At 42.5% G+C, this 20,789-nt stretch overlaps 2 protein-coding genes across 2 annotated transcripts in view; both read left to right on the top strand.

The window, feature by feature from the left end:
• LMNB2 (lamin B2) overlaps positions 1-12,784 on the top strand; it is a 33,008-nt gene extending 20,224 nt beyond the window's left edge. The window contains exons 3-12 of the mRNA XM_075736183.1: positions 588-744; positions 1,405-1,530; positions 3,977-4,147; positions 6,631-6,756; positions 6,953-7,173; positions 7,782-8,073; positions 8,576-8,683; positions 9,538-9,657; positions 11,083-11,184; positions 12,292-12,784. Of these exons, the coding sequence (XP_075592298.1) occupies positions 588-744; positions 1,405-1,530; positions 3,977-4,147; positions 6,631-6,756; positions 6,953-7,173; positions 7,782-8,073; positions 8,576-8,683; positions 9,538-9,657; positions 11,083-11,184; positions 12,292-12,333 (1,465 nt within the window). The 3' untranslated portion in view covers positions 12,334-12,784. The remainder of the gene's footprint in view (positions 1-587; positions 745-1,404; positions 1,531-3,976; positions 4,148-6,630; positions 6,757-6,952; positions 7,174-7,781; positions 8,074-8,575; positions 8,684-9,537; positions 9,658-11,082; positions 11,185-12,291) is intronic.
• Positions 12,785-18,216: 5,432 nt separating this feature from the next.
• Positions 18,217-19,032, top strand: TIMM13 (translocase of inner mitochondrial membrane 13). The gene is made up of 3 exons (XM_075736184.1): positions 18,217-18,440; positions 18,648-18,716; positions 18,796-19,032. Exons 1-3 carry the CDS (start codon positions 18,303-18,305, stop codon positions 18,892-18,894), a joined length of 306 nt encoding a protein of 101 aa, XP_075592299.1. The 5' UTR covers positions 18,217-18,302; the 3' UTR covers positions 18,895-19,032.
• The last annotated feature ends 1,757 nt before the right edge of the window (positions 19,033-20,789 follow it).

Here is a 20,789-nt window from a genome sequence, read left to right as displayed (position 1 = left end):
TTGCTTTACTTGTAATCAATACTGCTGAAGAAATACTGTTTTATTCCTGAAAGTTGACTGCATTCCCACAGTGGATTACTTTACTACTTTGTGTGGGAATATATGCTAGGGAATGGGCTTGGCCACATCAAGAACAAAACATTGGGGATGCTCATGGGCTTCTTTGGGAGATGCATGCACTCTGTTTCTCAGGGCCTGTACTCCAAAGTGATAGATGTCAGCAATTAAACGTGCGGTGCAGCAGTGAGATGAAAAAATACTCTTTACACCTCGTGTAAAGAGAGCTTTACTGTCATCTCTTAGCTGTCAGAGTTGCCTTCTTGTTTTTCCCTTGCCTGCCTGTGACATGTTCTTTATTAGGCAATACATATGTAATACAGTGGTACAAGCTGTGAGTTTTAAGAGGTGTTTATGATTTTTATGATTACTTTTATTAGCTGCATTTGCAGGTTACTCTAGGAGCCACCTAGTGGTACACTAATCCTAATAAAATGTGTATAACAACAAAATATCTGTAGTTGTAACCAAGACATGCTCAAGATGTCTGTGCACACACATATAAACATAATTAACTTTTGTTTTTTCAGCTACAAGAAGAAAGATGCAGATTTGTCTGTGGCTCAGGGTCGCATTAAGGATCTTGAAGTGCTGTTCCACAGAAGTGAAGCAGAACTCAATACTGTCCTCAATGAGAAACGCAGTCTGGAAGCGGAGGTGGCTGATCTGCGTGCCCAGCTTGCTAAGGTATGGCAGTGAATTCTTCCTTGGTTTAGCACAGGAGAGGCTGTGTATTGTAAAACTCGTTATTTTTCTTTGCAGTTAGTATATAGGCTGAACATCATTGATCCAGCTTGCTTTCTGCTGAACCTTTGCCTGCCCCTCTTGGATATAGAACTAAATTGTAAGAAATCCCTGTAAAACAACCGAAGCAACATAGTGTTTTAGAACTTTTGCTAGTCAAAAGCTTTTATTAAAAAATTTCTAGTGTTTCCATATTTGTGAGATATTAGGTTACTAGATGTTGTCCTTTGTAAGGTTCTGCATAATTTTAAACTTATGCTGGACTACCCAGTGGGACTACGCTAGCAAGAAAAAGAAGAACATCTCACATATTGTGCTTGAGAAATTAATAATACTCAGATCCAGTATCGTATTGTATTGAAATAATCCTATGTTTTAAATAACTGACACCCAAACATGAAAGCTTGTTTTAAATATTCATAAGCACACACACTCTATCTTTCTTTTTTTGTTAGATTCTTTTGGAAAATCAGAGGGTTGATATTAGATTTGTTGTTGTGAATAATTGATCCAAAGATGTCAAATGAAGACCATAAAGGGATTATGGATGGACAATAGGGATCCAGACAAAATTAAATCTTTATCTTTAAAATTCTTTACTAGGCTGAAGATGGTCATGCTGTGGCAAAGAAGCAGTTGGAGAAGGAGACACTCATGCGTGTGGACCTGGAGAATCGGTGCCAGAGCTTGCAAGAGGATCTGGATTTTAGGAAGAATGTGTTTGAGGAGGTATTATCAACCTAGTAATCTCATCATAGTCTTGGGTTTATGTAGCTTTTGTTCAAACTGACTATAAGCAATTACTAACTAGTCCCTAACTAACAGGTAGGGAAAATCAGTATTATCCTTGCTATAAACAGGTTGAGTAAAAAAATAGTTAAAGGTTTTGCAAGAGTGACGTGGTACATCAGTGGCAGAGCTGGCACAAGAGCCAACTGACAAGGGTATTGTCCCATGAGCAGGAATGTAGCAGCTGACTGCTGTGGGAAAGGGAGTCTTGTTCCCCCTCTCTGGACCTGGTTACATGGCCCTACTCCTTACTTGCACTAGCTTTTGGCGATTGTTGAACCTGACTATAACCTGTTTTCATTGACAAGAACAGTATGCAACTACCCTGCTTTTTGCAGGGGTAGTTCTCTGCCTGTTTAGGGAGTTGAGTTGGCTCGTAGTGGTTCTAGTGAGGACCAGAGTTTTTATAAAGTAAATAGTGGGAATGCACAGGTGGGGATTGGGAAAGGGAAGCATGACCTTCTCACTGTACCAGATGCAAAGTGCTGTTATGTCTTGCGAAAACCAACTCTGTCCTTTGGTTCTTCTGCAAGCTCATTCAGTTAGTGGCTGCTGAGCAATTGCTTGATGCTTCTGCCCTTCATGTCACCTATGCTAGTTGTGATGTTTGGCTCACCATACACCAAACAATTTCAGCCTGATTAACTAGTAAAATACTTAGGGTTTTTTGGTTGAGTTTAATTTTTGCTAGCTTAGTGGCAGAGTTATGTCTTACCATGGAATCAGATGAGCGCCCAGGCTGGATTAAGGGATGGGGCAGGGCTGTGTGGCTAAGCACAGGGGCTGGAGCAGGGCAAAGAAACCAGCCAGGTAGATCACCCTGAGTTGTACTGACCATCATCTCACTTCCATGCCCTGGAGTAGTTGGATTGCTGCACGCGACTGCAACAACAGACCCGTGCTTGGTTGTAGGGCCTTAAAATAATTTTGCTTCCTGAGGAGAATTGTGTTGCTACTGACTAAAGGTGAAGCTAAATGAAACAGCAGAAGCTAATCTTAAAGCTTGCTGTGCTGAAGTGGGAGCGTTCCTTTAGCCATCCCTGGAGCTCTTTGATCCTTCTATGGACAAGTTCAACACACGAAAGAAAAAAGGAATTGGTTTCCTTTGGGTTAGTGAATTCATTTGGTTTGATGAAGGGTCCAAAGCTCCATTAAAGTTAGAACATCGTGATTGGGAGTATGGCAAGTGAAGCCTGCTTATTCTACTGAGGTTGAATTGCTAGATCAGCTCAGCCCTTCACCTTGTACTTTGTAGCCCCCCATGGTATTTTTGTGGCCTCCAAGGGGTCATTGCCTAAAGTTACAAAGAGACTGCTGCTTGCTAGTTTTCTTGGCATAAAACCTCATCACAGAAGGGAAAACTTCTTCCAAATCACGTCAGGGCACGTTGCTGTGAGAAGGGCAATGCTTCTAAGAGTCTATTTTTAGATGTAGAGCATTTCTTCAAAACAACTTGTAAACTCGCTCTGAATTTGTGTTAGCCTGCTATGACTCCAGTTTAGGCATGCAAAGTGAGCCTTGCTCCTCCTCATGGCCCTGCTGCTACCTTCAGGCCTCCTCCCAGTACTCAGAACCACTCCCTTGTTGTTGTCCTACCCTGAAGGGAGAAATTGTTTCTTTCTCATACTGTGCATTCAGGCCTGGCCAGGTCTCTACAGGGCTCAACAGGAGTAAGTGCATGAGTAAGTCTTACCTCACTAGTTTGGTACCAGTGTTCTAAGCAGAGAGAACTTGTACTTCTCTAAAAATGCACATTTTTTAGTGCAAACTCTGAGCAGAAAAAATTATTGTTATGTCTTCAGCATTGCTTGGGTTGCTGCTTTATTACTAATGTATTCAAAATCTAATGAGTAGAGGTCATCCAGTATATAGAAAAAAGAGAGAAGATCTGCATATGCTTAAGAGTGAAATTTGAAGATGTAGTTTTTTTCTATAATAATTTTTTTTTAATGTATGTAGTGGTCACAAAAGGCATTCATTTTTATCTGACTCCTTGTAGACTGCTATTCTAACATAGGGATATATATTGAGAAGGAAAGGGTTTGTAGTGCAGCGCATGGAATCTCTCTTTGCTATGTAAAAAATGTATGTTTTCTTCCCTCCTTCCCCCATTTTGAGTTTTGTAGCTCCTTACTTAAACTGTATATGGGTATTTTTAAGTCAGTTTTTAAGTTGGATCACTTTTAAGAACTGTGTCCTGCCAAATGAGAACGGTAATTTGCACGTGATAGTACGTGCAGTAATTCTTAGGCTTAAATGCCTTTAGTACTGTAGCTCCTATATATTAAATAATTAGTACTGAAATAGTTAATTGTTGTCTGAATGTAATTGCTTGTACTGTTTACCCTAATGTGGGAATTTGTCCCCATTTTTTGTGTGTGTTTAGGAAATAAGGGAAACAAGAAAACGACATGAACATCGTTTGGTCGAGGTGGACACTAGTCGCCAACAGGAGTATGAATCCAAAATGACTCAGGCCCTGGAGGATCTGCGAAATCAACATGATGAACAAGTCAAACTGTACAAAATGGAGCTTGAGCAGACCTATCAGGCTAAGGTAACTACTGCTATCCACAGCACTGTCTGACAGGAAGTCCAGTCGGTGAGATAAAACCCTTTCCGTCAGCCCTACTGTCTTTAAGGAGATAAGTAATTACAATTTGAAGAAGCTTTGTCCAGTGTTCATATGCCTCCTCTGGTGCTTGTGCACAGATGCATTTCCAGGGAGGGTATAGAAAAAAAAAAGCCAGGAATAGCTTTAGTCAAGAAAGGCCAATGTGTGAGAAAACACGTGGAACTGTTAGTCACTGTGGAGGACGCAGTGGGAATAGTGGATGTCACGCAATAGCTGATCAGATGATGTCTTCTGCTATAAGGTTTTTTTTTCTTCCTCCAAAATGGAGGTGGTGGTGGAGACTTGCAGTAGGTGCAATACATAGGCTCCAAGAAGTTGGAGGGATGGGTCGGAAAGCTTAGGGAATGGCTGCATTTCAATATGGGCTTTTGCCTGGATGCAGCGTGCTTGCAAACTAGTATGGACATACTGGGAAGGGCTCCATGTCTAAGGTTGCATTGTCACCTTACCTTTACTGTGGCCGTTGCTATGTTCTTACGACCCCAATACACTTTTAAATATGTGTAAGCCTTATCACATTTCAATGATCTAAGTTCTGGATTGGAAAATTACTAGATGCAATTGTAGTTTCACTGGTGACAGGGAAACTTCAGGCAAGGTATTGGACCTTTTTTGACCAGCTTTGGTGATGAAAACCATGCTATATATAATTGGAAATCATAGAATTGTTTGGTTGGAAGGGACCTTTAAAGGTCATCTAGTTCCAGCCCCCCTGCAATGAGCAGGGACGTCTTCAACTACATCAGAGCTCAGAGCCCCATCCAACCTGACCTTGAATGTTTCCAAGAATGGGGTATCTGCAGCCTCTCTGGGCAACCTGTGCCAGTGTTTCACCACCCTCATCATAAACAATTTCTTCCGTACATCTAGTCTGAATCTACTCTCTTTTAGTTTAAAACCATTACCCCTTGTTCTATCGCTACAGGCCCTACTGAAACATCTGTCCCCACCTTTCTTATAAGTCCCCTTTAAATATTCAAAGGCCACAATAAGGTCTTCCTGGAGCCTTCTCTTCTCCAGGCTGAACAACCCCAACTCTCCCAGCCTGTCTCCATAGCAGAGGTGCTCCAGCTCTCTGATCATCTCCGTGGCCTCCTCTGGACTCGCTCCAACAGCTCCATGTCCTTCTTGTCCTGAGGACCCCAGAGCTGGATGCAGTACTGCAGAGAGGTCTCACCAGAGCAGAGCAGAGGGGAAGTGTGAACATAGGAGTAATTTAATCCAGGAGAATGCTTCTTAAAATTCCTAATATTATTTTCACTCTTTTGGTTTATCTGCCTGTTGTCGTACATGAGTGCAATGCACCTCACTCAGAGAAGCAACAATATGTTTTATTGAGGTAAAATAATAATTTCATAGAGTTCAGTAAGTTTGAATGAATTTAATAAAGTTTAACAGTACTTTGATGGCAAGGTTCGCCTTATTAATTACTGCATGGAAGGAACGTACAAAGGAAAGTTGAGTTAGAATGATTCACACAGAGACCAGAGACGCAAAGAGTAAGGAGAAGCCTCCCATTGAGTCACGAGGTTCAGGGCGGTCCCCCTTTCTAAACTTCTTTTGGAACCTCAGTGCAGCTAGATCCAATTTTAATACCAGACTTGGTCAACAGTTTATGTCTAATGGAATTATCCATACAATGTTTATAATAATATTGGGTAGCTACATGGATTAGTAATGTTTCATAGTGTGAATTCAGCATGCTATCAGTCACTTATGAAGGATCTGTCTTGGGTAGGGGATCTCTCTGCCTTGGGTTAAGGAGGGACCTCTTAGTCTGACGTAAGGTATCTCAGACCTTGAGAGGCATCCCTGCTCAAGAGGAGAGTCACCTGGCTCACGATCCAGCTGCAGTTCAGGGAGAGCTCTAACCAGGCCCATCCTGATGGCAGTATTTATTGGGTGAAGTAGTTGGCTGCTAGTCAATAATATAGACAAGAGAGATGTCTTCATTTTAGCTCTAGTATCTTGTTCTGTGCTTTGGTTATCTTGCACTTTTGCATTTCGAAACCACCTAACCACCTTTCAAAATATTTTTCAAGACACCTTCACTCCCTTGTATGGGAGCCAGGGGCTGAAGTAGGTAGCCTTTGCTCTTATGACCAACAGGCAGATAGTGTGATCACGTGAACCACAGTTGCTGGAAACTATAAGGGTGCTTATATAATGGAAGGGCTAATAAACTTTTTTTTTTAATAGCATGAACAAATCCTATAGGAATAGGACTGAAATAGATTTTTCTGGTCCTTAGGGCATTTCCTTGATGTTATGCAATTCTTATCATAAACTTACCAGATTTCCATTTAAAATTATTTAAGATTAAATACCTTCTATTTTTTACCAAAAGGATTTTTGCAGGATATCTTAACTTAATGGAAGTGACTTATATAAAACTTGCCTTCCAGCTGGAGAATGCCAAACTGTCCTCTGACCAAAATGACAAAGCTGCTGGTGCAGCTCGAGAGGAGTTGAAGGAGGCTCACATGAGAATAGAAGCTCTCAGCTACCAGCTTTCTGGCCTTCAGAAACAGGTAAAGGGGCTAAATTTGCTTTCATCTGGAATGCAGAGCACTGTATTGTTTGGGTATATTCACATTTCTGTACCTTCATATTTTCTGAATTTTATGGAGAGAAATCTTATGTTCATTTGGGAGGGAGATGAATTTTCAACTTTTTACTGTATCCACATAGATGCCAACTGAGTTTTCCATTGTGCTGTCTACCTAGGCTAGTGCAGCAGAAGACCGCATTCGTGAATTGGAGGAAATGATGGCTGGTGAGCGGGAAAAGTTTAGGAAGATGCTAGATGCAAAGGAGAGGGAAATGACAGATATGAGGGACCAGATGCAGCAGCAGCTTACGGAGTACCAGGAACTGCTTGATGTTAAATTAGCACTGGACATGGAGATCAGTGCTTACCGAAAACTCCTGGAAGGAGAAGAGGAAAGGTACGTACAGATTCCATATTCTTTTCTTAGGACTAGCAGTTGTTAATTTAATTTCTTATGCTTAGTTTTTTTACTGTTTGAGCAGGAATGCCCAGATTTTGTTCCACTGAAGTCATACGGGCTTCACACCACAATGTGTTGCATGAAACACTCCCGTGGAACACTTGCAATTGTTCTTATCTGAACACCATCTCTATTTTATTTTGCTTTTTGTAATAGTCTCAGAGTACAGTGGAATATATAATTCTGTGCTTGACATTCATCTCCTCTTTTTATTTAAGTGCTAAATACTTAAGTGTTTTCCTGGTTTTAAATTATATGGCCCAAGAATAGTGTGTTTAGTAGTAGATATACTGGAGGGGAGGGTTAAGTGATCTGTGTTGCTCTCATTAGCACTGCTTTCTATGTCACATAATCATACTACCAGAAAATTTCTCAGGGATGGATAGCCCCCCTTCTCTAATATGAACTCTTCCTGACACACACAGTGAGGCTGCTTTTAGCCTTGGGGCATATTACAGTCTGGTTACTGAGTATATAGTAGCATTATTGCTTTGTGTGTAGTTCTCTGGATGAGTTAATTAAAATACTTGCTTCATTATCTTAAGGTTGAAGCTCTCTCCAAGTCCCTCCTCCCGTGTTACAGTCTCTCGGGCTACCTCCAGCAGCAGCAGTAGCAGTACTCCGCTTGTTCGCTCTTCCCGAGGCAAGAGAAAACGTATTGAAGCAGAGGAGCTTTCAGGCAGTGGAACAAGTGGAATTGGCACTGGAAGTATTAGCGGCAGCAGCAGTAGCAGTAGCTTCCAAATGTCCCAGCAAGCTTCAGCTACAGGAAGTATCAGCATAGAAGAGATAGACCTGGAGGGCAAATACGTTCAGCTGAAGAACAACTCGGAGAAGGTGAGTGTCAGCAGAACTCCTAGAAAACAAGGAGAAGGAGCTAAATTGAGATGTTACACAGCCTTTTGTAGCACAAGTAGGTGGAGTCACTTGGACAGCAGGAGCGACATCTCAAGGTGCAGCATCCTGCAATAATTAACCAGGGCATTAGAAAGTTGAATGTTCCAGCGTGCTAGCATGAGCGTAGTGTTTGCTGTAGGAACAGACCATAGCTTGTGTCCCAGATGTCTGAATGTGTGCTGGTGTCTTGCTGGTGTAAACAGCCTTGCTGGCTCTGGCAGAACTTTCTTGTGTGAAATGTGTGTCTTAAATTTTGCAGGATTTACACTTTAGACTATTGGTGGATATAGAAAACTGCTTTCAAGTTAGAATGCAGGTGACTAACCACCATGTAAATAATTTATATTTGCATTATTTCAATAACAAAGAAACCTAGAGAAAGCTCTGATGCTGTAAGTTCTGTTTCGTTCACCCTAAATAACCTTATGACTCTCTCCATTAGGATCAGTCTTTGGGTAACTGGAGACTGAAAAGACAAATTGGAGATGGAGAAGAAATTGCTTACAAATTTACTCCTAAGTATGTCCTCAGAGCTGGGCAGACTGTAACAGTAAGTTATACTTAACAGTATGTCAACAACAGATTATTTTATCGATGCTGTGGCAGTTGTAATTCTGATGTTTGGTACAGTCTGATTTGGTATATAACTTTTGGTTTCATGGATCTCACTTTAGAGGAGCAGGATTTCACTTATAAAAATGCAGAACAGAAATTGAATTTCTGTGTTAGCAGTTCAGTATTTAAGACCATTTCGGGCACAGAGAAAGTTGAAGAAGATATTTTGGGGGGTGGATCAACGGCTGTTTGCTTTCAAACACCTTTTCCCAGGTTTGGAACACTAATCCTGCTCAACCTGTTAGTGAAATAAGAACATTTCAGGGTATTCATTCAGTCTAGTAGACTTTATTTAAGTTTAAGACTAGACGTTCTCAGCCTTAACTATAGTAGAACAGCTGCTTTTCTATAATTTTGTATTTTATTTTCAGTCTGCAACAAATGTTCTTTCAGAAGAAAAAAAGGCTTTCTTTTAATCAGTTCCAACTATTTCTACTTAACTATTAATTGCTCAGATACATATAAAAGATTAAATTGATACACTACAAGCTGCATTTTATGCCTTGGCTCCATACAGTATAGTCATTGAGACAGTGGTAGGAGAAATTTGTATGTTCAGAAAAGAATTGATTGCAATAATATTTTTTTTTTAATGGCTAGTGTTACTTTTTGTTGTAGACTGAGAATAGTATCTTACTAGAAGTAATGGTGTAGGTAAAAGCAGGGTAAAACTTCCATTGGAATTCAGAAACAAAATTGGTATGTAGAGATAAGTAGAATTAGGGGGTTTGGTATATTTAAAAATAAACTGTGCATAAATAGCTAATTACAGAATGTCTTTCTCACTAGATTTGGGGTGCAGATGCAGGCATATCTCATAGCCCCCCTTCTGTTCTCGTGTGGAAGAATCAAGGCAGCTGGGGCACCGGAGGAAACATCCGCACATACCTTGTAAACTCTGAAGGAGAGGTAGGCTGTGTCTGTAGGAAAAAGCTGTGGGCTGGGTTATCTCAAAATTCTTTAATTTGGGGGGGCAGGGGGACATTGACAACAAAATCCTGATTTTAAGATTTTCCCTTTTGTTTTCTAAAATAAGACAGTTTATAATACTGAAATAATTAAATATCTGTATGTATCTCTGAGATTTTGGGGAAATTTTTTTAAAACTGTGATCATCATCCTGATTGTATCCATAGACTTTTTTTCCTATTTTAGAAAAACTGCTAGGAGAGAATTTGTTTGGAATTTCAGTATGTATTTTCAGAAGAGACAAAATAAGTATTGCTGGTAATTCAAAGTTACATTATATAGTACCTACAATATTCTGGGGTGCAATGTCAATACTAATATAGGAAGATAGCTGTCCTTTCAGTGTTGGAAGTATATCAGAAGATTTCATTTGGCAAAGGTTCCTGTGTATTCTGCATTGTCCTACATCTGCCCACAACGGATTTTTTTTAAAACCATTCCTGCAGAACACTCCTGCAAGGGAAGATTGTGCTTTGGCTGTTATTCGTAAATGTGCCATTATCCCAGCAATCTGATAGAAATAGGAAAGTGAAACAGACCACAGTTGTATCAGTTTTCACGCTGCCTTTCTTGCTGGCAATTCTGTGGAAGCACTTTGTGCAGGAACAGCAGCATAGGACAAGGTAGGAGGGAGGGTCATTTGTACAAACAGAAAGCTAACTCACTTAGTATTCAAATAGAAGTGGTTAAACTAGTATCTAAAAAAAATTTCAAATCCATGTCCATTCCCACTGTGGTTACCTTTAGTATCCCTGCTTAGGAGTGTACGTTTAGGGTGACTTTTCCACAAGTAGAAATTTGCACCTGTGATTTCAAGGGTGCTAGTGTACAGAAGAACTTCTTACTACTAAGAAGCATTACAAATAATTGAGTAATAAAGGCAGCTTCATGGGGTTTTAGAATTCTTTTTAGTGCCTGGTTTGGAAGACCATCCTGATAATTGATATATGCAATTGATATAGTATATTTAGTAGAAATTAGGAATATTCTTAATGCTCTGTAATCATACTGAGAAACTTTAGTTTCTCACATTATGATGTCTCAGACAGCTCCTAGCTGGGTCTGCTGTGAGCTTGTATAAAATTGACTAACAGCCACCTGAAACATGGGTGCTTCCTTTCACATCCCTAGGTAATGAAAGAAAATTCCTGAAGCCAAATTACGTTACCATGCCTTTTAGTGGATAGAAATAGGAATGTTGTTGTGGTTTGCAGGATATTACCAGTATTTGCTTGCATAGCTAACATGCAATCTAGGGCAAGTTGCTTTAAACCCTCCAAAATTTAACACGTGTATTATATTGATGGTATAGCAAAAACTTAGATATAGACTACTGGTCATCTCCTTATCTGTCATTTTGTGTAGGAAGTTGCAGTGAGAAGTGTTACTAAATCAGTAGTGGTGCGAGAGAATGAAGAGGAAGAGGATGAAGCAGAGTTTGGAGAGGAAGACCTTTTCAACCAACAGGTAATAAGATGCAGACCAGATCTTTAATTTGTGCCTCATTGGTTGGATTAATCAGGCATAAGATTTGGGGGGGACGTCTCTTCAACTTTTGCCAGCTCTGAGCTTCCTGGTCCATTTTTCCAATAGGTGCTTGCACAGGACGATCTTGGAATGGCTTGCAACCCTGCAGCATTACCACAATGCACATAGAGAGTATAACATCAGCAACTCCTCCAGGAATTGCTGCTTGAATCAGTAACAGTACAGCTTGAGCAGTGCATAGTGTCAGGTCAGGACATGACAGTGTTGCAGTGACATAGGCTATTTTCAGGGTTAGTACGATTAGTTTTAGCAGTCAGTGTTCCTCCCATTCCAGTATTTGCTTCTCTGTAAAAAAGAGTCTGTGGCATTCTTGCTGTAAGCAAGACTATAACCATTGGGAAATACAAAAACCAGGAAAGATGGAGTGCTTCTGTTGCTGCAAGCTTATTGGTTTATTTTCTGATAGTCTATACCTGTTACATCTCAAATACACTTGGGTTGTCTTAATAATACCACCTGTGTGTTTTCACAACCCTTAGTTAAGTACTGTGAAATAATTGACCAGCAGTCAGCAGAGTGAAAAGTAGAAAGATACTTCATACAGGTGATACCAGAAAATACTTTAAATACATTTCAAACTCAAGTGATTTGTTCGCCTCGTCAGTGGCAATTAGTAGCTCTTTTCACAAAGAACTCCTTCTGTGCAGGTTTGAAGTTCTGAAAGCTTTTCTGGTCTCCAGGAGATTGCACAGTGCATTTATAGTATGAAGCAACTGAAATAGAAACTTCTTTTTTTTTTTTTTTTTAACCTAAAGAAGCAGGTGTGCAGCATAGATCTCTGTCAAATGGAAACATCATTTGAAAGCTAATAACATCATGATTTTCATTTGTCATCTGTATCAGTGTTGAAAGTTGGAGATAAACCAATCAACCCATCGTAGAAAACTACAACCAGAGTAGCAGTGTCTTAGTGCTGGCAGTAGAGTGTGATGTCTGCTGTGCTTTCTTTATAGTTGTGATATTCCCTAGGCTTGCAGTATGAAAAGCTATTAAGAATTGAGTTCAACTATGTCTGTCTTATTTTAGGGGGATCCCAGAACAACCTCTAGAGGATGCTCAGTGATGTGAAGAAAGAAAAAAGAAACTATTGTTTGCTATTTTTTTCATTTATTTCCTTTTAATTTTGCTATTTTTTTCCCTCCAGAGCCACTGAAAACTATTTTTATATGCATCTTCTGATTTCTTTGAAGTTTACTCCTTGGTACATTTTTATAAAAAAAAATCAAAAAAAAACTTTACTGAACAAAACTGCCAGAATTTTTAATAGATTTCTTTATTTTTCCCTCTTTGTTGAAACACTATATTGGAATACAACATTTTTCCCCATACAGAGTTTAAAGTCTTATGTACAAACCTGCAGCAGAAAAGAAATTTTTAGCTAAAATGGGATGAGACTCCTTGAGTGTACGGTAAAACTATAATTACATATATAACCAGGATAACTAAAAAAAAAAAAAAGAAAAAAGTTTAAAAATGCATGTTGATCTGCAGGGCCCCAGAAGAGATTCACAGTAGTGTTTCCTTCGTACTTTACGAAATGGCGGTATCTTGCCTCGTATCCTCAGCAGTGCCCAGCTTAGGAAAATTAGACCCCATGTTCATTAAAAAAGGTACTCCACCTATGGAAGTAATGAAGGGAAGCTGCATTTTAGATATTCTTGGCTGAGGACCATGGCATCTTGTCCTACTCCAGAGTTTGACAGCCCAGTGGTAAAACCATTGGAGCCTGTCAACACCTTAGCTCCATATCATTATTTTAGAAGATGGAGAATGATGGGTGATTTCTGTTTGTTTGATGCATTTTGTATCTGACAGTGTCCCTTTAGCTGCATTTCTGTGGAGATAACTCTTGACTCCCATAAGGGTTAGTATTCATATAGTAATGCATCTTTAAGCACTAGGAAAAATACTTGACTGCTCCAAAGAATGTATTGGCTAGTGTACAAGCAAATGGGTTTTTTCACTAGTTAATAGTTTGGATACAAAATTTGGATACCATTTGATGCCAGCATAGAATCCTGTTTTTACCTGCACTCTTGAACTCTGATCCTGTCATTCAAATAGTTTAGACTCATCAAATAAGTGACAAGGTTTGGATGTTTTCGGTGGCTTTTGGACATTATGTTCTCTGAACAGTATTGTGACTGACAGATATAACCTAGAAAGTCAGTTTAGTGGCTTTGACTGATGGCTTTGTAATGCAAGCAGGGTGGGAACAAAAGGGGGTTTTTAAGCTTATGGATTTATTTTGCCACTTAAAAATAAATCAAAGATGCTACTTTTCTCTATTTGAATGGGATGACTGAATTACTGAAGTTGAACTAATAGAAATTTAGAATTATGTTTTAATCCGTTATCAGAAGATCCATTACAAAAAAGCAGTATGAAGATTTGGCTGTTTGGGCTAATGGGATAACTTTATTGATGTACTTGGCCGTTTTTCTAATGTAATTTTCCCACTCTGCTTGAGTAGAAGGTTAAATATGTAGTAAATCATGTCTATCTCTGTAAAATGTATCTAGTGAAATTATGTTTCTCAGACATACTGTTACCAATTACCTTTTCTAAATTTGTTGTTATCCAAATGAATGCAATCAATGTAGAAGTATTTTTGCAGTACACCTTCCAACCACTGGACAGCATTTCCCTTTCTGACCCACAGCTTCTATAATATACTTAGATAATGTTTGAGGGCTTTTTGCTTCTGGGTTGTTTTTTTTTCTAAAGGTCTGTATTTATTTTTTTTTTACATTGGCCAGTTTTCAGATTGCTTATTTTTCTTTAAGATTGTCCTGTAAATTTAAGATTGTTCTGTGATCTTAAATACTAAAGCAATGAGTGTGTAGTTCATTTGCATTTTTTCTGGGGTTGGTTTGTGGTTTTTTGCCTGTAAAGAATGGGCTAGAAAAGGCAGCTTGAATGAGGAAAAACCTCTTGCTACCTGAGCCATAGTTTTCTTAACAGCTACTGTATGGGAAATATGTCTTGTAGCCATAAGGACTGGTGCTTGCAGAACTTTTGTGAACACTTCAGTAACAGTCTGCAGAATTTGTCCTTCGATTTGGAACTGTGTCCTTTAACTTTGGAAACAGTGTATTTTATTCTTCAGTACCCTGTTGAGGTATATACAGGTGTTCATATAAAACAGTGATTGACACTCCGGAAAAAGCTGAATGCCAACAGGCTAAATGTGGCTGATTCTGTCACCACAGTGCTTTCTAAAAGGCTACTAAAAATATGAGAAATAATTCCAAGTTGTAAATTACAAGACACAGAAAAACTACTGTATTCCGCATACCTTTTTTTTTTTTTTTTGTGCATATCTTCTCTAGATGCCATGCTTTCCTCTTGCTTTTGGTGCTGAGCTTCAGTATAATGGCACTACCCCTTTAAAGTCAGTTCTCCATACTGGGAGGTTTTTTGGCTTTACCAAACCAAAATGCATTTTTTTTTTTTCCCCTCAGGATAATTAAAGCTTTTCGTTCAAATAAAATCCAGTGTTCCCTTGCCCTCTTTTCCTATTTGAGCCTGTATGTGAACCACTCTTGAAGAAGTTGGAGGATAGTCAGCATTTCTACTCCACTGTCTGATATCAGGTGTAGACCTTGAAGGAGAAATAGATTTGACTTGTTAGGAGAGAAAACATTTTAAGGCTTCTCTGATTAGGGAAATTAACCGGTATAGCTTTTATCAGAGTAGTTACTTGAGTGTAACTACTCATATGGATGTTCTTATTCCAGAAAAATAAGCAAACAACTTTATTCTGGATGCAATAGTAAAAATGATTCCCAAGTGATTCTCACTGGTTAAGAGGGGGAAGGAATAACAGCATAACTGGAGCAGAATAGTTGAGCCAATCTTTTCATTGCATAGATAATAACAGAATATCATATAAAATATCATAAATGCATACTACCTACTCCTAAGATCGTACCCTGTGAAAATGCTTGTGTCAGAACAAGTCCATCCATCTGCAGAACCATCGGTAACGTGGCGTCCTGCAGAGCAGGATGGTTACAGAGAGCCTCTGACGTTTCCTGCCACTTTTCTCCAGTGCTTCTATATTTGTTACTTTAGGTGTTGTGTTGCAGTGAGTTATTCCAAGCAATAGAGTAGCTACAATTCCTTTGTTGCTGCACAGCTTTATTTTGCAGTGCATCTACTTAGGATAGTTCCAAACTCTGGATTTGCCCTGACAAAACCAGTAGTTTACACTGAAGCATTGATCACTTGTCTCCAGCACTGTTTTGCCGTTAGATGGGAGTTGGCAGGCAGAGTTTGTGTTTGTAGCAGGAACCAAAAGTCTCAGGAATAAACTAAACATCTGCTTCCCATGACCTGTAACGTAAAGGCCAGACGAGCTTGTCATGACAGCTTGCATTAGTCATGAAAATTGTATTGCAGCGTGAAGCAGACTGTACTGTGAAAGGAGATCGCTTAATGTGCGTGTTTATCCTTGAGCAACAGGACACCTCATGTTCAGTTCAGGGATCTTACTGTTTTTTATACACCTTTTTTTCTTCTTTTTAATGCTCATCCTGTATAAAGGCCCTTTAACTGCAACCTGAACAGGGGTTAGTTAGAAGGGGCTTGTAGAAATCCTCTCTATACTCCAGAATATTTGAGAATGTTTCTTTTGTGTGCATCAGAAAGATTTTGATGCTGTATGAAAACATGCATGCTGTATGTTTTGTATCTTTTTGTAGTCTCTCACTTCCTCGCTGTTATGCCATTCTGTCTCTTCTTTCTGTATCTTCTTTTGAAAGTCTTATCTCTAAACAAAGGCATATCCATATTTGATACTGGATTTTATTGCCACTGTTGGGTCCAAACCCTGTGTGAGCAGGAAACAAACTGTTCTTGTAAACCAGTGAGTGGAAGGTGAGATAGTGATTGCATTTTTCAAAGCATTGTTTTAGCTGAATGTCAAGACAAATTATATTGGGAAGTTTCTTTTCTCACTTATAATGGCCTGGGAAACAGAATTTTTATTTGCCCTTCAATATGCTTAGCTTTAAACCAGTTTAAAATAATTTAAATGTGGGTTTTTTTAATACAAGACCATATTTACATGCAATTATTATTTGTAAACATAATGCCTTTCTTGAAATGCTAAGGTCTAGAGAGTGAAAAGGATGCTAATTATTCAAAGACTCTGTTCAGAACAGCACAAGCAGTGAATTGACTTGGAGTTCAGGAAAATAAAATGTGTTTTATTGAACTTCCAGATTTTCTAGTTTGCTTTTAATGAAGTGACAATTCTGTGTTGGTAAGGTAGATGTTACTGTGTATTCCAGCTACCCAGATCATCATTACACTAAAATTACAAGCAATAAGCTATTTAAACAAGTTTGAGCCAAAATGCTTTCCATTTGGGCACAATAGTACCTTCTCAGCTGAACTCTTATCTTCATAACAGTGATGCCTTGTGACTTGAATTGTGATTTTTTTTATTTTTATTTTTTTTAACACAATCTTTATTTAGATAGCTCTGGTTCTAGGTCACTGACCACCTCCAGTCACCTGCTGTGGACGAGTTTTTGGAAGGTTCAAGTTTTTAAAATAAGAAATTGTGAAAAAAGTTGCAAATTGAAATACAAAGACAAAATGATGAAAATGTTCACATGGAACTTATGAAAACTACATAATGATCTAGACTTTATCATTTCAAAGTGGTTTTTTTTTTCCTTTTTAGAATATGCATGCCAAATGTCTTGTCTTTTTCAATGATTTGTAATATACATTTTATGACTGGAAACTTTTTGTACCACACACTCGAATAAATGTTTTGCATTTTGTTTCCTCCTTTCATTTAACCAACACAGGCCACATGAACTGTCTGAGGTGATTCATCCCAGGGGACCCTCCTAGGTGTAGACACAGGGGACAATAAGCTATCCTCACTCCTAAGATCAGCTGAATCACGTGGTGTGCTCCAGAAGCAAATGAATACTTTCCTTTAAACTGTGGAAAGTGCTGTCCTCTCTGATAAATGGCACTGCTCTCAACAACAGCACAGAGAACAGCTTGAGTAGCTGGAGCAGATAAACTTAATAAAATCATCATAGAATCACAGACTGGTTTGGGTTGGAAGGGACCTCACAGCCCATCCAGTCCCACCCCTGCCATGGGCAGGGACACCCTCCACTAGCCCAGGTTGCCCAAAGCCCCATCCAGCCTGGCCTTGACCACTGCCAGGGAGCCAGGGGCAGCCACAGCTTCTCTGGGCACCCTGTGCCAGGGCCTCAGCACCCTCACAGGGAAGAATTTCTTCCTCAGATCTCATCTAAATCTCCCCTTCTTCAGCTTCAGACCATTCCCCCCCTGTCTTGTCACTCCCTGCCCTTGTCAACAGTCCTTCTCCAGGCTGAACAACCCCAACTCTCCCAGCCTGTCTCCATAGCAGAGGTGCTCCAGCCCTCGGATCATCTCCGTGGCCTCCTCTGGACTCGTTCCAACAGCTCCATGTCCTTCTTGTCCTGGGCCCAGCCCAAGGCCCAGCCGCCCGCCTTCAGGCCAGGCGAGCACCAAGCTGCGGCGTTACCCGGCAGTGCGGGGAACCCCCCCCCCCCCCCCGAGCTCTCCCCATGCAGGCACGTCTCCAGCCCCAGGACTTAAAAGCTTCCTCAGGGCCACCTCCACCGCAGTCGGCGGTGACGCCAAAACTCATCCCGCCACGGACCGCGGTGCGACAGGCGTCCCCGGGCGCCTCATGCGGAGCGCTCACCCCCTTCCCGCCTGCGCCGAGCGCGACGCGCACCAGCGCCTGCCCTTCGGGACACCAACCGGGCCTGCCCGCCCCCGCCGAGGCACCACCCGCGGCCCGAGCACCGCCCCCCCGCAGCCGCTGAGGGATGCGGCCCGGCCCGGCCCGGCCCGGCCCTGCTGGGGGGAGCGCGGCCCGGTGTCCCCGGGAGCGGCGGTGCCATGGGGGGGAGGCCCCGCCCGCCGGCGCGGTGCACGCTGGGAGCCGTAGTCCCGGCGAGCCGCCATTTCGCCGGCAGCGTGGGGGCCGGTGCCCGCGGTGACTTTGCGGCATGGAGAGCGGCTTCGGCTCCGACTTCGGCTCCGATTTCGGCTCCGGGGGTGGCGGTGGGGGCAAGCTGGACCCGGGGCTCATCATGGAGCAGGTGAAGGTGCAGATCGCCGTGGCCAACGCACAGGAGCTCTTGCAGGTGAGGAGGGGCCGCGGGGGGCGGGCGGGGGCTGTCCCGGTCCCGGTCCCGGTCCCGCTCTGTGCCGGCCAGCGGGGACTGCCCTGCGGCCCGGGGGAGCCCGGCCGTGCCGCTGCCCCTCAGCAGTGCGGGCACGGTGCTCCCGGCGGGGCCCGGCGGCTGCTCCGCGCCGGGGCCCACGGCCTCTCTCCCGGCCTCTCTCCGCAGCGCATGACGGACAAGTGCTTTCGGAAGTGCATCGGGAAGCCCGGCGGCGCGCTGGACAACTCGGAGCAGGTGAGCGCGGTCGGGGAGAAGCGGGGACCCCGCGGGCCACCCCCCCCGGGACCACCGCTGAGCGCTCTCCGTCCCGCAGAAGTGCATCGCCATGTGCATGGACCGGTACATGGACGCCTGGAACACGGTTTCCCGAGCCTACAACTCTCGGCTGCAGCGGGAGAGGGCCAACATGTGAAACGCCCCGGCTCCTGGACCAGGGAGGGACCATGCGGGGAAGGGACGAGCGGCCAGTCCAGGTGGCTGGGGGTGAAATCCTGGTGCCTTTCCAGCCCCTGCCATGGCAGAGCAATAAACCCTCGCTGAACCTTTTGCATCCATTGGCTTTTATTAGCACCGGCCCCAGGAGCGAGTGAATTTTCCAGCCTTGAGAGCCACCGTGAGCTGCTTGGTTTGCCTCATGCCCTTCCCAACGGTCCAGACTGGCCAAGGCATTTTAGCAGCTGATAAATCCCTGCTGAAAGGGCTGCGAGAGGCAAGGAGCCTTCTGTGGAAACGGGGGGCCAAGCCAGCAATACAGTCCCCTTGCCCAGGAAGCAAGCATGGACCCAGCCATCAGGTAGTTACCCGGTCCCTTTTCATCAGTGGAAAAGCTCCCGTAAGATGCTCCACACGCCACCCTTGGCTCTTTCTTCCCTTCTATTTGTATAGCTGTATGTGGGGCTCACCTTTGGGCTCGTAGGCTAAAGCAGGGTGTGGGGCTCACCTTTGGGCTCGTAGGCTAAAGCAGGGTGCTGGGGAGCAGGGGTGCGCTTATTAGGCTCGCAGCACAGCCTTGCTTGTGCAAACACGGTTGGGGGTGAAGAGCGTTGTTGGGAAGTACTTAGGTTGATTTCTTTGTAGAATAAAATGTGTTGTGTGGCTGTGACATTCTGTAACTTCTGGTTTGGCTCTGGCACAGACAATCCATCTTGGAGCCTACTTTCTAGGTGACATTTTTTGAGGGAGGAGCACTTCTGCAAGACAGAACTTGGGTCTGCTTTGGGGCTGAGCTCTATATTGTTCTTGGCTTACACACCTCTCCCAGAAAGATCGGTTCATGCTGTGTTGTCAGCAGTGCGCACAGCAGCTGGAAGAAGAGAGTATTGGAGATTAAAAGTGCCCATGCTTCTGTAGTGAGATTTTTGAAATTCCTTCTTTGGAAGCTCTTCTGTATTTTATAAAATATTTCACTGTTTGCTGGGGCAGGGAGACAGATTGGAAGGGTGACGTCTCCTTAGCTCCTAAGCACATTCAAAAGGATGTGGAAGAACCTGATTTCATTTAATCTCCCAATGTGGTGGCTTCTATGACGGTACTGAAGTGTTCTCACACAAGGTACACTATTAGGAGATAACTGGACATTTGGACTAATTGAAGCTAGAGCTTCCCACCCAGATTGGGCAGACGGACTACTTGAAAATGAAGTGCTTTCCAGCCATGTTTGCTTAGGGGCTTTTTTACTTTTCGTTATGGCTGTATGAATTTTGTGGTACTGGCTGTGCAGCAGTCCCATTTCATTGATGGGAGCATTCCACAAGTGGGCCAGCCACGGATCTGAACCCACCTTGAGCTGGAAGCCAGGTCTCCCACCTTGCTAGTGCTCTAGCTGGGAAAAGTGGTGGATCCCACTGCCAGCTGGATTGGGAAAGAAGAAACCTCTTGCTATACCCAAATGCAGAGCTTAAGTGCCAAAGACTAGGAAGGGGGTTGGGGTACTAGCTGCTCTTCAGTTTCAGTGGTCAAATCTAAGTCTGCCTAAGACTTGACACGTGAGCTCAGCAGTTTTTTGTGAACAAAGGTGTCTGCGTGCCTTACGCTGGCGAGTGGGACCTGACTTCCCACTGAAGGAGCCGCATGCTTGGGCACTTTGCTTGGGCACTTTGAATTTTTCCCACCTAACTGAACCAGAACAGTGGTCTGTGTGGCTGTGCCTTGATCTTTGTCAATGTAATCACCTCTTCCCTTACGCAGAGGGAGCTGGGGGCGTGAGAAGCCTGTCCCAATTCTCTAATACAGATGAGGGCCCGTACAGTCTAAGTCCAAGTGGTTTAGTCCTACCTTCTTTTGTGACCAAATGGTGAGCCAGAGGAT

This window comes from Balearica regulorum, chromosome 26 (genome assembly GCF_011004875.1).
Source record: "Balearica regulorum gibbericeps isolate bBalReg1 chromosome 26, bBalReg1.pri, whole genome shotgun sequence".
Lineage (NCBI taxonomy): Eukaryota > Metazoa > Chordata > Aves > Gruiformes > Gruidae > Balearica > Balearica regulorum.
The sequence above is the reverse complement of the archived record's forward strand: the minus strand, read 5'-3'. Positions and strand labels throughout refer to the sequence as shown.

Coding starts and splice junctions, on each gene's coding strand:
- TIMM13 (XM_075736184.1), top strand. CDS start 18,303: ATGGAGAGCGGCTTCGGCTCCGACTTCGGCTCCGATTTCGGCTCCGGG. Junction 18,441..18,647: donor ACGCACAGGAGCTCTTGCAG/GTGAGGAGGGGC, acceptor CTCTCTCCGCAG/CGCATGACGGACAAGTGCTT. Junction 18,717..18,795: donor CGCTGGACAACTCGGAGCAG/GTGAGCGCGGTC, acceptor TCCGTCCCGCAG/AAGTGCATCGCCATGTGCAT.